The sequence below is a fragment of the Ruditapes philippinarum genome, unplaced genomic scaffold, assembly GCF_026571515.1.
Source record: "Ruditapes philippinarum isolate M1 unplaced genomic scaffold, ASM2657151v2 ctg5090_1_1_1_1, whole genome shotgun sequence".
Lineage (NCBI taxonomy): Eukaryota > Metazoa > Mollusca > Bivalvia > Venerida > Veneridae > Ruditapes > Ruditapes philippinarum.
This window is the reverse complement of record NW_026855009.1, coordinates 204653-221581: the sequence shown is the minus strand read 5'-3', so window position 1 is coordinate 221581 and position 16929 is coordinate 204653. Positions and strand designations below refer to the sequence as shown.

The window sequence follows — 16929 nt, the reverse complement described above, 5'->3', positions numbered from 1 at the left end:
GAATTGAAACTACAATAACTTCCATGACAACGTCCATAGTCTCTTAAGTTTTCAATATCTGCACCAGGACGATACCACTGCCCATTGTGGAAACATCCCATTCCTGAGTTACCCGTTCCACTGGTACCAGTTCCACTGCCCGAGTTTGATCCAGCATTTCCGGCCATCATTGCAGCGATACGCGCCATATCACTCATTCCAGCCATGTTGCCTACTCCACTCATTCCGGACATACCTGCCATATTCATAAAACTAGCCATTCCGCCCGTTTGTGCTGGATTGGTAATCATTGGTTGAGTAACGGGGGCTGTTGGCACGGTTGGTTGTGTTGGAGGAGGTGTAGTCTGTGTTGTTGTACATTTATGATCGTCCCAATGTACCACAGTTCCTTCGTGATTGCAATACGTGCCATAACACCAATTTCCGGTTTGTCCTTTCTCAATTTCAGAAAGAGGCTCATAGAATTTACCTTTGAAATGACAACCACGCGGTCTGCCGCTTTTCTGCAAAAGAAGATAAACATGCAAAATTACTTTGCTGCGTACGTTAATAATATTTACAAGTATTTGGTTTTAGAGAAACAGACAGACATTCTGATAAGTTGGAGATTACATGAAAAACATTGACTAAGTTACAGGCTTGCTTTGAAGGGTGAAACAATGCACAAAACTTGGGGTAACCCCGGAGCAATCGCAACATTTCGAACCTTTCCGTCACCCTTCGGTAATGTTCTAACTGATTATCAGTAAGAAATTTCGAATTAAGTATTATATTTAATCAACATGAAAGCTGTTCAAAACCCATAACAAGTGCGGAAATTAACACAGGTGCCTCTATTCTTGACTTGAAACAGATTCGTTGATTTCTAGTGCAATCTTAATGCACTGAAACTTTATTTTTAAAATCAGGATAAATAAGCCAGTCACATACATTCATTTTAAATCTTAAACTTTTATTCTATAAAATGCTATGCTAGTTTTAACTACATGTACATGTATATGCCCTGTATTTGTCATGATAAACATGTTTTGTAATAAACAAATTAATGAGAATATTTTATCCACATACTAACTTCATATTTTACTAATTATGTAAGAAAGTATTCATTATTTTTGTTAATGTCTTTTATGTTTATAATTGCAGAGATAATAAATGTTGGGTTGTCATAACAAATGACGAAAAGAGTCAGAAAGAATGAGATAATGTTTTATATATGTGGCAACGTGAAGAAATTAAATTGTCTAAAGCGACATCATTTCGTCTTCCCATGAAATATTTGTAATTCAAATAACAAAAACTTCATAATTTTATGTAGAATTCTGTCATATAATGAAAGAAAATCACCAACTTTCAGAAACATGCATTTTTGACTACATTGTACATATATTCCCGATAATTAAAGCACAGTGTCAAATATGCCGCGATTTTGCGGGTATTACTTCTATCTTAAATAAAGTTTGGCTAATAATGGTCAATGGTATTCTATTCTGTATAATTAGGTTAAAGTTTATTACTTAGTTGGTTTCTCTCGTGTTGCATGGTGCTATTTCGTATAATCAGTTTAAACATTAAAGCAACGATCAGCAAAGTCTAAAATGAGAAAAGACATATATATTTTAAAGCAATGCTATTTCTTATGTTATTACTTGTTAGGATCACCACTGAGATCTTAAAGCCTAATTCATAAAATTTGAATTTCTTACATAGATTAACTGGGGCAATTAAATCAGAGATATATGCAAAAGATGTTTAAAAAAATACATGTAAACTCATAATAAACTGAAAATCGTATTTATGTGCTATTTTATCACGATTGGAGTGAAAACCGTTGCAACGCTTTTCAATTTTGGATCATTTTTCACAGAATAATATTTCTGGTAAAAAGGGAGTGAGCAAATGATCTGGAATTTTGCACACAAGTTATTTGTCTAGATCTATATCAAATGGAACAATTATCTCGAAAAAATACTTCCAGTTCCATCATATCAAAAAAGAAAAACAAACTCACTGGGGTCACTTTAACCCTGTATCAACTGAATAGACTTTTCTCATTTTTGGAGCTATCCATGATCATTTTCTTTGAAAATCAAAATAAATGAGCCGCGTCACGACAAAACCAACATAATGGGTTTGCGACCAGCATGGATCCAGACCAGCCTGCGCATCCGCGCAATTTGATCAGGACCATGCTGTTCGCTTACAAACCCTATAACAAGTAGAGGAACTGATAGCGAACAGCATGGATCCTGATCAGACTGCGCGGATGCGCAGGCTGGTCTGGACCCATGCTAGTCGCAAATGCATTACGTTGGTTTTGTCGTGACATGGCTCAAATAACAGTTGATAAGCCAATTGTTCAGAGCCTAGTCAAGCTCCATCGTATTAAACCACTGATGACTTCAAAAACTAATATCTTCCATTTTCAGCTTTCTAGCTTTACTGAAAGGGAGAGGGAGACCTCGAGTGCCCTTGAGTGCATTATTTCAGACACCAGCGGGCACCTGAGTATTATTACCGACGTTCCGTAAGCTGTCGGGATTCGCACTTACAGCGACTGGAGGCAAATGGTTTTAAGTCAACGACCTTAAGTACCCGCCTACGGATGCCCAACTGACATTAAAGGACTGATGTTGTTATTCTGTTATCAACTTTACAGAAATAAGCAAAAATATGGAGACAAATTGCCCGAAAAATAACCACAACAATACGCCAAATATTCGTATTAATATGGTCACGCGACAGGAAGCTGAGCTCATTTTTTTATCATTAACGTATAGTTATGTTAATTTATACTTGACATAAATACACTGAGGAGCTGTCATTCAAAAGAAACTACCGAACTCATCATAACAGTTTAACGTCCAAAAGAAATATTCAGTAAAAAGAATCTAAATAAAACAAGAGGTCATGAAAGGTCATTTCAATCAAGGTAAAATTTAAGCATTATAAGGAATTGTCTATACGTGTATATGTTGTACAGCTATGCTGTTAAACAAATGAGGTCAGAATACTACCAATATGACAAAAAAGGAAATGTTGTCAGAATTAATAAAATATAGGTCAGATAATTTACGATAGAAAGAAGGAAGCCAATAACTTTCTCAAGTCTGCCATTTAGGGATTTTTTTTAAGCAATCGCATCTTCCCGGCTCTTTCCGTCAAACTTCGAACAATAGCCGAGGTGTTCCGATGTATATCCTGTTAAGAGTTTACATTCGGAACACTTAGCCATTATCCAATAGATGTGCTTCCGTTTGACTTTAATTGAACAAGTTTGATGGAATGGGCAGAGAAAATGCTAATGCTGTTCAAAGCAATCTTCAGCTGAATAATTTACCTTTTCAATAGGTTGTTTTGTTTCCGGGTACAGTTTTGATTGTAGCCTCAGTATTTCACCAAGCGTCATTTGTGTCAATGGCTTGTCTGTTTTCAAGACCACAGGAGCCTTGGTTGTTGTTGTTGTTGGTCTTGCTGTTGTCGTAGTGGTAGTGGTTGTCGGTCTTGGTGTTGTTGTTGTTGTTGTAGTAGAAGTTGTAGAAGTAGTTGTTGTTGTGCTTGACTTTGTTGTTGGAACTTCTTTGATCTGTTCTTTTGGAATATTTGCTGGTGGAGCCGTAGTAACGAATTTTTGCGTACCTACAGCACTACCAGATGGTACTGTATCAGGTACCTTTGGTTTTGGATCCGCAGAACCCGTACTTCCTGAAAACATGCTAGATATAACATCTGTAGCGCCTTTGGCCTGTTGAGCTAATCCTCCAACAGCAAGTCTGAGGAGATCTTGTAATGAAATGGATGATTCTGTCGGCACGGTGTTTATGACGGGTTTAGTCACTTTTATAGGTGTAGCCGTTTCGTATGTTGGTGGTTCGGGTGCCGGGGTTTCAGCAGGTACAAGTGGCTCGATAGCCGGCACGTTAACGGGAGCCACAAAAATGTTTTCCGGCATTTGTGTCGCCGTTTGAAACATGTTACCCGCGTTTGGTTGGTTCCACCATGAGGCCCCGAAAAATGGATCTATTCCTCCGCCACCCCATGTATTAGCGGGCTGTGAAGTGGTGAAAGCTCCACACAGAGCTACATACTGTATGAAAACGAGACACCACCGGATCCTGTAAATATACATGTCAGATTTTTTATTTTAAATTTGCGCAGAAAATTGATAACAAATATCCCTTAGCTACAAAAAACAACATAAGTTTAGAGACTATTTGAACAGACGACAAATCAACGAAGTGGAACATTGAACATTGATACTTTCAATATTTGATGCACCATCTGACGAACAAAGTCTAGGGAATACCGGTATCTAAATATTAAGAAAAAATAATTTCATTGGTTGTGGCTCACATACTTTGTTACGAGACAGTTCAAGGTCAAGGTAACTGTAATCTTTGACCTAATTTTGACCCAAAACAAGAATGTTATTAATAAATCTATACATTTTACAAGGTTAAAAGGCTCTGGCAGTACTAAAGTTATAGAACAGAAACAAAGAAATATTAAGAATTTTAAAAGAACTTATTTGTTTCGCGATGTAACAGAAAATGTATGCATTCAGTTCCGTTACTTAATGCAATAAAAGTAACAACGCGGCCTCCAGAAAACTCGTGAAAAAAAACGTGAATTCAAAAAAGGAATAAAAACACACTAATGTTATTTATGTCTGATATTATAAAGCAGTATTGCTATGAACATAATTATCTATTTTATATTACAGAGCTTCCATGATAGACAAATTCACTTATTATTCTGTTATAATGTAGGATGAATAAATAAGCAATATTAAGTTGCTTACAATCTTCATATCCTAACAGATATAGACATTTCCGTCAACAAAAAAGTAATGTCATTATCATACATTTGAAAAAATCTCGCATAAGAAATGCCCATTTATTCAGTGGTCACTATTAATCGACTGTGCAGAAAGCATTACGAATCGGGGTCACTAAGGTATAACGGTAGATATAATAATTAGTGACCAACAATAAATTAATAATATCCATGTCACGATTCGCCATTAATTGTCATTTTGACATATGTGTTAATAAAAATAACACGAATATTGTTTTATACAGGAACGTTCGATAGGATTTTTAACTTCTATGTCCATATGTGACCGATTTCTGTATGGAAGATCATTACTGTCATAAACGGAAATTGGGTTATATATTGGAAACATCGCTTTATATGGCGGACACGGGGGTCATGGTCGTCTGCTTGAAAACTATCGGTACAAAAGTTTAGAAAGTCAGAACAGGCTTATAACGATGATAAATAGATAATAATATTTCCAGAAATGTATGGTAATATCACAGTGTATACTACTTTAAAGTTTGACACTGATACTATATTGTCAATCCAATATAATTCAAGTAAAAGCCAGAATATAGAGCCCAATATAAGCTGGTACTTTATATTGTGCTCTATATTCCGAGTACGTTATATTGGACTGGTATAATATATAAGTGACAACATCATTCCATATTATATCAGTCCAATGTAACGTACTCGCTTGGAAATAGAATAACATTGGCGCTCTTATACATAAGCCCTATGTAAAGTACTAGCTGGGATTTAGACTGAGTGTCACAATAATATCAACCCTATATAAAGTACTTGCTGGGACTTAGACTGACATTGACGCTCTTATATATCAGCCCAATACTTAGTACGAGCTTAGACATAGAATAACATTGGAGCACTTATATATCAGCCCAATATAAAGTACGAGCTTAGACATAGAATAACATTGGAGCACTTATATATCAGCCCAATATAAAGTACGAGCTTAGACATAAAATAAAATTGGAGCTCTTATATATCAGGCCAATATAAAGTACGAGCTTAGACATAGAATATCATTGGAGCTCTTATATATCAGCCCAATATAAAGTACAAGCTTAGACATAGAATAACATTGGAGCTCTTATATATCAGCCCAATATAAAGTACTGGCTTAGACATAGAATAACATTGGAGCTCTTATCTATCAGCCCAATATAAAGTACAAGCTTAGACATAAAATAAAATTGGAGCTCTTATATATCAGGCCAATATAAAGTACGAGCTTAGACATAGAATATCATTGGAGCTCTTATATATCAGCCCAATATAAAGTACAAGCTTAGACATAGAATAACATTGGAGCTCTTATATATCAGCCCAATATAAAGTACTGGCTTAGACATAGAATAACATTGGAGCTCTTATCTATCAGCCCAATATAAAATACTAGCTTAGACATAGAATGACATTGGCACTTTTATATATCAGCCCAATATTAAGTACGAGCTTGGACAAAGGCTGACGTTGGCTCCCAATATAAAGTACTAATTTGGACATAAAAATACATTGCCGCTCTAATATATCAGTCCAAATAAAAAGTACTACCTGGGAAATAGAATGACATAGGCACTAAAAAGTTTAATCTAATATAAAGTTATAGCATGAAATATAAAGTACTAGTTTGGACAGAGATATAATCTCATTTGTCACATTGTAAGTCTGAAAACATTACAACACGTGCTCGAAAACATTACATATTCTAGCTCGTTCAAAATGACAATAACAAAAACGTATAATTTCGTGAGTGGAGTATATTTAATGCATTAAGTATGTCAACAAATAATGCATTTATTTACCTAATATCTTCAAAGTGTCACATTTAATAATTTTTACTCATTTATTTAATGTACAATGTGCAAAATAAATAACAGCCACAGGAAATGATATTTTTATGATCTATTGTCAGTTATATTGCGCAAACAATGGTTGTTTCGCCAGCTCATATATTTTCGCTGAAGCAATTATTACAGATTACACTTTTCACACGTCCGCCGTCATTATGTCTTGCGGCAATTTTCGAAAAAATATGTATATACATTTTGTATAACCGTCTACTTGTCAAATGAACACGTCTAAAATGAAATATATGACTTGTTCTGTTCTGTTCTGTTCTTCTTCTGGCATGTAAAGTGCGCATTTGAAGTCAAATTGCTCATAGAGAGTTTATTTTTCAAATTTCTTTATTTGCCTGTAATTTTTTTCTTAACTGAAGTTACGATCCACGTAAATTACCAAAATGAGGTAAAAATATGCAGAAATAGCCCTTACTGTCACGCAGGAAAAATATGGTGCTGAATACTGCAAAATCGGTCTTTAATCGCTTGTACATTTTTCTCAAGTTTGATTTTCTTGAATGCATTTATTTCGGCTCATCTGGAGGAATGCAGGTTTAACTTTGATCTATAAGCATTGAACTTTTAAGTTGAACGTGCGCTATTTCTACAACTTTGTCTGACGGTCTTTGTAAATCAGGAATGTATATAAGTATGTGTAATATATACATCCCTGGTGTAATGTTATTCTTAAATTCGATGGAATATCTCTGCAACAAGTTAGCCAGATAAATCGTGAATACGATCGGTTAATGATATACATACATTTGTACTAATAGATTAATATCGTGAAAGTTATCCATTTATATACATATAAAAATGCTTCCTATTCTTATTCGATTTCTTGACTATAACGTAGTGTAAAGGGAATGAACCCATGACTATAATGTAATATAAGGGGAATGAACCCCTAAATATAACGTAGTGTGAGGGGAATGAACCCCTGATTTATAACGTAGTGTGAGGGGAATGAACCCCTGACTATAACTTAGTGTGAGGGGAAAGAACCCCAGACTATAACGTAGTGTAAGGGAATGAACCCCTGACTTTAACGTAGTGTAAGGGGAATGAACGAACCCCTGACTATAACGCAGTGTGAGGGGAATGAGGTATAACGTAGAATGAACCCCTGACTATAACGTAGTGTGAGGGAATGAACCCCTGACTATAACGTAGTGTGATGAACCCTGACTCTATAACGAATGAACCCCCTGACTATAACGTGTAGTGTGAGGGGAATGAACCCCTGACTATAACGCAGTGTGAGGGGATGAACCCCTGACTATAACGTAGTGTGAGGGGAATGAAACCCTGACTATAACGTTAGTGTGAGGGTAATGAACCCCTGACTATAACGTAGTGTAAGGGGAAATGAAACCCTGACTATAACGTAGTGTGAGGGGAAATGAATACCCCTGACTATAACGTAGTGTGAGGGGAATGAAACCCTGACTATAACGTAGTGTGAGGGGAATGAAACCCTGACTATAACGTAGTGTGAGGGAAAGGAAACCCTGACTATAAACGTAGTGTGAGGGAATGAACCCCTGACTATAAAAACGTGGTGTAAGGGGAATGAACCCTGAATATAACGCAGTGTGAGGGGAATGAACCCCTGACTATAACGTAGTGTGAGGGAATGAACCCTGACTATAACGTAGTGTGGGGGAATGAACCCCTGACTATAACGTGGTGTAAGGGGAATGAACCCCTGACTATAACGCAGTGTGAGGGGAATGAACCCCTGACTATAACGTAGTGTGAGGGGAATGAAACCCCTTGACTATAACGTAGTGTGAGGGGAATGAACCCCTGACTATAACGTAGTGTAAGGGGAATGAACCCCTGACTATAACGCAGTGTGAGGGGAATATACCCCTGACTATAACGTAGTGTGAGGGGAATGAAACCCTGACTATAACGTAGTGTGAGGGGAATGAACCCCTGACTATAACGTAGTGTGAGGGGAATGAAACCCTGACTATAACGTAGTGTGAGGGGAATGAACCCCTGACTATAACGTGGTGTAAGGGGAATGAACCCTGAATATAACGCAGTGTGAGGGGAATGAACCCCTGACTATAACGTAGTGTGAGGGGAATGAACCCCTGACTATAACGTAGTGTGGGGGGAATGAACCCCTGACTATAACGTGGTGTAAGGGGAATGAACCCCTGACTATAACGCAGTGTGAGGGGAATGAACCCCTGACTATAACGTAGTGTGAGGGGAATGAACGTCTGACTATAAAGTTGTGTGAGGGGAATGAACCCCTGACTATAACGTAGTGTGAGGTGAAATGAAACCCTGACTATAACGTAGTGTGAGGGAATGAACGCCTGACTATAACGTAGTGTGAGGGGAATGAACGAACCCCTGACTATAACGCAGTGTGAGGGAATGAACCCCTGACTATAACGTAGTGTGAGGGGAATGAACGCCTGACTTTAACGTAGGGTGAGGGGAATGAACCCCTGACTATAACGTAGTGTGAGGGAATGAACCCCTGACTTTAACGTAGGGTGAGGGGGAATGAACCCCTACTATAACGCAGTGTGTTGGGGAATGAACCCCTGACTATAACGTAGTGTGAGGGAAATGAACGCCTGACTATAAAGTAGTGTGAGGGGAATGAACCCCTGACTATAACGTAGTGTAAGGGGAATGAAACCCTGACTATAACGTAGTGTGAGGGAATGAACCCCTGACTTTAACGTAGGGTGAGGGGAATGAACCCCTGACTATAACGCAGTGTGAGGGGAATGAACCCCTGACTATAACGTAGTGTGAGGGAATGAACGCCTGACTATAAAGTAGTGTAAAGGGAATGAAACCCTGACTATAACGTAGTGTAAGGGGAATGAAACCCTGACTATAACGTAGTGTGAGGGAATGAACCCCTGACTTTAACGTAGGGTGAGGGGAATGAACCCCTGACTATAAAGTAGTGTAAGGGGAATGAAACCCTGATTATAACGTAGTGTGAGGGAATGAACCCCTGAATATAACGTAGTGTAAGGGGAATGAACCCCTGATTATAACGTAGTGTAAGGGGAATGAACCCCTGACTATAAAGAAACATAAAGAGAATAAACTCCTGACTATAGCACAGTTTAAGGGGAATGAATTCCTGATTATAACGTAGTGTAAGTGGAATGAACTCCTGACTATAACGTAGATTAAGTGGAATGAACCCCTGACTATAACGTTGTGCAAAGGGAACAAACTCCAGACTATAACGTAGTGTAAGGGGAATGAACCCCTGACTATAACGAGATATAAGGGGAATGAACTTCTGACTATAGCATAGTGTAAGGAAAATGAACCTCTGATTATAACGTAGTGTAAGGGGAATGAACTCCTGACTATAACGTAGATTAAGTGGAATGAACCCCTGACTATAACGTTGTGCAAAGGGAACGAACTCCAGACTATAACGTAGTGTAAGGGTAATGAACCCATGACTATAACGAGATATAAGGGGAATGAACTTCTGACTATAGCATAGTGTAAGGAAAATGAACCACTGATTATACCGTAGTTTAAGGGGAATGAACCCCTTACTATAACGTTGTGCAAAGGGAACGAACTCCAGACTATAACGTAGTGTAAGGGTAATGAACCCATGACTATAACGAGATATAAGGGGAATGAACTTCTGACTATAGCATAGTGTAAGGAAAATGAACCACTGATTATACCGTAGTTTAAGGGGAATGAACCCCTGACTATAACGTTGTGCAAAGGGAACGAACTCCAGACTATAACGTAGTGTAAGGGCAATGAACCTCTGACTATAACGAAATATAAGGGGAATGAACTCCTGACTATAGCATAGTGTAAGGGAAATGAACCTCTGATAATAACGTAGTGTAAGGGGAATGAACTCCAGACTATAACGTAGTGTACGTAAATTCAGGGGAATGAGCTCCGGACTAAACAACATTAAATGATTACCGGTGAATGCTTTGTTAATAGGGTATCAACTTTACTGTACAGTCGCTAAAATTATCATGTAGAAAGATGAAACGAAAAGGATATTTCATAATTCATACACTTGACCAGCTAACGAAAAAGTTCAAAGGTCTATACCATTTTTATACAGTAGTTTACAGTTGTTTTGTATCACATTGTGGTTATTTTGGGAGTATCGTGCTTTTTGGTGTCTCTTTTTGAAAACAAGTTTTTATTTTCCTTTCTCTCACATTTACTTTGCACTCAAAATTCATTTATTTGAACGCGAAGCAATTTGAGCTTAACCCTTTTTATATACTTTTTAATGCAGCATCAGATGAAAGAAAAAAATGTTTAAAAATATGACTTATAAAGTTTTAAAAGTCAGAACGAAGGAGTTTTGAACATGTTGACCTGTTCTGTAATATTTTTTTGACCTTGACAGTTCAACGTACACAAGTCGGGACTATGTTTACGACATGAAGAAATCAAACAATCGAACTGGCAAGATTTACAAATCAGTTATTTATAAAAAACGACTTATGAATTCATTTTCGTGCCATTTCTAATAATGTAGGTCTGAGAAAAAATCAATACGACCGCCTGATCATGTCGTTAATAAAAATATAAAAAAAATATAATAATAATGATAATGTAGAATTGACATTTTTAAGATTGTAAAGAATACAAACTATTGCAAACTTTGACTAAAAATCATAGTTTTGACATTGTTAGGTATGCAAATTCAGTATTACTAACCTTTTTTTAAAGCGTGCGTACAAACAAACTGAAATGTGTACCTTTGCTAGCTAGAGAATAAAAAAGATATATTTTATAAAAACGTCGCGACGGCTGAGATGCCGAGGTGAAATAACTGTTAACTGTCATTTCATTTTAAATTCCTCACCTACAAAAACTTGACAGTTTAATGTCTTAATTTAGAAACTAAATATTATGTTTGTTCACGAGTTTAACAGTAACGTCTGAATATGAAACATATACAGTCAATATGTACTACAAACACACACAGGGATAAGACGCTGTGACTACCGCTACAGCCCCCCCCCCCCCCCCCCGCCCCACCCTGCCCTCCCTCCAATCTCTGTTACAACCCCCCAAAAAATATGATTTAAAGTCAATTCCCACATTTTAGTAATCATAACTACAATAATATGACACTATTACACAATTTTCATTATTCCTTTATAGTTTAACTAATACTGCATGTATAGTGGGGAGGTGGTAGCGGTAGGGGATAATATCAGAACACAGCGTCTTATGCCTGTGCAAAGAAAAACATGATCAAAGCGTACTTTTTCAACTCTTTAATCAAAATAAAATTCCAGCATTTTCTTCCAAATACAGTAAAACATGACCCCGAAGACCAGTCAGTCGAAAGAGGAATGAAATTTGGTCTTGTAGTTTGTACCATATTTAGGTAAAATACTTTTGACATATTTACCCCATTTGCAAAATTTATTCAAGTATAATCTTGTATACATATTTGAATGTACATGTTTATAGATTCTCGTATAAAGAATGTTTCTGTACTAAAAAAGCAAATGTGATAAAATGTGACGCGTTTCTGTTTAAGATTGGCAGATATAGGTCTATCTGACATATAATAATTATCATTACGAAGATAATAAAAATATACGTTATTATCCTTCTGATCAAATGAAGGGGGGGGGGGAGTGAGAGAGAGAGAGAGAGAGAAAATGCGCGCTTTGCTGTAAAAATGTTCGCATATTAATTATTTATTTACATGTATTTAGAATTCAAGGTTGCTCTTTTACAATTAGATGAATATATATTTCTAATATTGTATTACATATTGACATTAATTTCTTTTTTTTATGTCAAATTGATAGATATTTATTGGGTTACGTAGGCGGACCTTTTTTGTTGTTTGTCTATGCTCATTATGGTTGTCTGCACACAGAAAAAATGAAAAAATTGTGCAACACTTTAACGAGTTTTCAGCCAGGGGGAGTAATTAGAACTACATTTCATATATGTTTATGTAACTATATATGTTTATAAAAACCAGATATATTTATGATTAATCAAGGAGACTTATCTGATTTTTTTTGTCTTCCCTAAGATAAAAAGTATTACATTGATACGCCAGTCAAAATTATTATTATAAAAGTGTACTGTTCGGCATGAGTTACGGTTCTTGATCTTGCTATCATTGCCAAGAAAATTTTGACCAGCGCACTATCGAGAGTTGCCGACAAGTTATTAAATGAACTTTGAAAAAACTGATTCGATAAACATGTGAAACCTTTAATGTTCATTTTATATTTTCTGCAAATTTAAAAATCCTCATTTCATAAATTTATTATTATTTTTTATGAGTTCAAATGTTTAGATTGTTGTAAAAAGATATGTATAAGAGAATAAATATTTATTAGAATATATACTTATAAATGAAATATTGAGAAATATTGATGAAATAAAATGCGTATTTTCATTTTCCGTATTTTCACTGTAAAAATTTATTTTTCACTGCAGTGAAACATATTTTCCGTATTTTCACTGATGTCTTGCCGGACTACTTTCTTTTAAATTCTGCCAGTACACAAAATTTAAGGGAAAGTCTTTCAAATTTTATTGCAAAAAAGAAAAAAATATATATAATAAACAGAAAATTCAAGTTTTTTCTATAAATACATGATTTATTTTCATCTTGTGGCATGAAAATTACCATATTTCACTCGTGGCTACCGCCACTCATGAAATATTTATTTTCATACCACTCGATGAAAATAAATCATGTATTTATAGAAAAAAACTTAAATATCCTCTATTTATTATGAATTCTGATATGGCTATTAGGTATCAAATACACATGCACACCCGAAATAAGTATTTAACGTGTAACAGATATTTTCTTTTCTGTCAAACAGAGTCGGAATATATGTTTATATAAGTTAAAAGTAATATTTTATGCGTTTCAATCTGTTATGTTATATAAGTTTCAAAATTTATATTTTGAAACCAATAATTGTCGTTTTTTCACTATACGTAAACCAAGCAGAGATATTCAGACGTACAAGCGCCATTGGCATTAACATAATACAAAAAGTTATCCTTTAAAAAAATATTAAAAATTAAAAATGAATAAATAAAAAATGATAAAAAATATAAATATAAGAAATCTAGAACACTATACGATATACGATCTGAATTTTTATCGGTTAATGACAAGCCCTAAAGTTGAAGAATTTTTTTTCAAGTCAAAAGTATTTTCTATAAATAAACCATGTTTGTAGACAATACCCATTCTGAATACTATTCCATAAACCATTTAATACTTGTATATAAGTACATCTACACACAAAGTAACAATATCACATTGTTTTCGGAATCTGATAAAAATCGTTAAGAAAAAAAAGACACTTGTTCTACATGTACCTATAAAATTAAAATAAAAAAACAAACCCAAAACAACAACACTTTTTTTCCATTTCTGAAAAAAGGAAGAGAAATAATCCAAAGTGAAATAAATAAAAAAAATCTCAGAAATATACGTACATCGTCGTTACAGTAAGTCCTCCGGTTATTTTGGGCCGAATGCTAGTTAATGACGAGGCAAGGGCAATAAAAGTTACCGATTTACTCGCCTACTGACATAAACTTAACGCTACGGAACGCTATAGCTACCGTGTGATTTCACTTTTTAAAGTAACGTTTTCTTGTTACAAGTTCTCTTCCCTACCCCATTGCTACCCCACCACCCCATAAACGCCACCCCCTTTCAATAAATTTAGATGTTATATAAACGATTTTGAGCTGCGCGAGATATTTATCACGTAATTGAACGTTTGACGTTACCTATCGACATTTGCGTAATAATCAATTTTTACGAAAAATGTGACGTTATATTTAGACGTTACGGCCAAATGCAACAAAACTTTATTGAATAAAAAGCGATGAATAAAGGAAGTGGATGATTTTCTTGAATGGGTCTGGTTGTCGTCTGGTCATTTCTGTCTCATATGTACATGTATGTCAGGTAAATTACACGTATGTTTTTTATAAATATTAATAAGTGCATGCTTTATTTTCAGTAATATTATTTCATAACGTACGAATTGAAATCCGAGAGTTGAAGCACAAAGCGCTGTATGAAGTAACAAATATTGTGGGTAAAAAAACTGTAACACTTTTTAAAATGCACCGTAAAACTATTTAAGTAATAAGGTCCAAAATTGACTTGGGTATTGCAATTTAACACTTGCTTCTTAAAAATTATAAAATTGGTCTTGGTGCATAAGACACATTCTTATTTGTAAGGGACCTTAGTGGCTGAAGGGGCCTCAGGGGCTAAAGAAACCTCATTGGCTGAAGGGGCCTCAGTGGCTGAAGGGACCTCAGTGGCTTAAGAGACCTCAGTGGATTAAGGGGCCTCAGTGGCTAAAGAGACCTCAGTGGCTGAAGAGGCCTTAGTGGCTTAAGAGACCTCGGTGGCTAAAGAGACCTCAGTGGCTGAAGCGGCCTCAGTGGCTAAAGAGACCTCAGTGGCTAAAGAGACCTCAGTGGCTAAAGAGACCTCAGTGGCTGAAGGGGCCTCAGTGGCTATAGAGACCTAAGTGGCTAAAGAGACCTCAGTGGCTAAAAGACCTTAGTGGCTAAAGAGACCTCAGTGGCTGAAGTAACATCAGTGGCTGAAGGGACCTCAGTGGCTGAAGGGGCATCAGTGGCTGATTTTTGTTTCTACCCACTGCAGTACTAATACCGTAAAGGATTTGGAAAGTTTTCATATAGGAAAGCTATATACCGCTAGATCACAATTTAGTCTTATCATTAGGAACCATTTCACTTTAGCCTGCTCTTTACGGAACTGTCTATTATAAATTTTGGGGGTATCAAGATGAAGATCTGGTAGAGCATTGTCATACTGTACGAAGGCGTATGCTTATCTGGATCTATACCCAGCAGAGTGTTGAACACTATTTGCAGATCGGTGTTTTGTAATACAAAATATTAGTCATTAGAAATTAAAGCGACACGAAAGTGAAATAGTACATACAGAATATAGGCTAACTGGCATGTTGTCTTTCAAATTGTTAATTTATATGGTAATATTATGTCAAATTGTTATAGATACTTGTATATATGAATGTTAAGCCTAGCCTTGTAGACTAAACAATAAGTGCATGTATGTATTATGATGTGTTTTACTTATACATGTTATATCTTATGTCATGATTGACAAGATTTGTTTATAAATTCCGGAAAAGGGAATGTTCCCCCCATGGAAACTGATGATATATTGTTAAGGAAACTAACAAGTCTCAAGAAAACTGATTTATTAGACTAAGTTTTTACAGGGAACTGATACTTAAATATATAAATGGAACTGATATATTGTTCTGAAACTGATATGTTATTAAGGGAACTGATATTTAGGGGAACTGATATATTGACGAGGGAACTGGTATATTGTCGAGGGAAAAACTATCATATTGACAAGGTTACTGATATATTGGCGATAATACAAAAATATTATAAAGGGGAGTATATTGTTAGGGAACTGATATATTGTTAAGGGAAATTATATTTAAGAATATTGATATATTGGTGAGGGAACTATTATAATGAAAGTGAAATTTGTTTTGAGGTTGATGCTAAAACATTTTCTCATGTTCTCATAAATGAAGCCGAAACAGGCAGAGGGTTGTGGAGGTGGTGGGATGGGGCGAGCGATGGGATGGGGCGAAACGAACGAGAGCAATAACTTTAATCTAGATGCTTCTTTCAAACTTAGTATGAAAATATAAAAAAGGCGAAATGTAATAACTGCTCTCAAAACATTTTTTTCTCCAGGACGAAGAAAGACAACTGTGTTTAGTACCGGTATGTCATTTCGTTTTATACGTAAGAGTAATGGAAATTGTATTGTGAGTTATCAATATATGTATGTTATTATGTTGACATATTGACTATGTTTCTATTTTTTTTTTATTTTTTGTTTTTGCATTTCAAATTAAAAATGCACGATAAATAGTGACAGACGTGATAGTGCTCTAATTGGAGAAAGCTTGAAGGGAGTGTCAACTTTACAGACTGTTAAGTACTAAGGAAAATCCTTCAAATGTACACATAATAGTATCATTTCCTTAAAGTAACATGTATATTTTATGATTATATATTTTTAATTTTAATCTTAAAAATATCTCTCTAGTCTTTCCAGAGCGCAAGCGGTAGATTTGTGTGAAGCAGAGAAGCAATAAAGGGCGTGGCCTATTATTCAAATAGGTAAGTCATTTTATGTTTAGCGTGGTTG

The 16929-nt window shown here is 35.7% G+C and overlaps 1 protein-coding gene across 1 annotated transcript; it reads right to left on the bottom strand.

Annotated features, from left to right (window-relative positions):
- On the bottom strand, positions 1-14294 carry LOC132741817 (uncharacterized; the record flags this gene model as incomplete). The annotated part of the gene is given in 3 exon segments (XM_060730079.1): positions 1-503; positions 3338-4112; positions 14175-14294. Coding segments are annotated over 3 exon segments (1280 nt in total), but the record flags the coding sequence as incomplete, so codon positions are not given.
- Positions 14295-16929: the final 2635 nt, after the last annotated feature.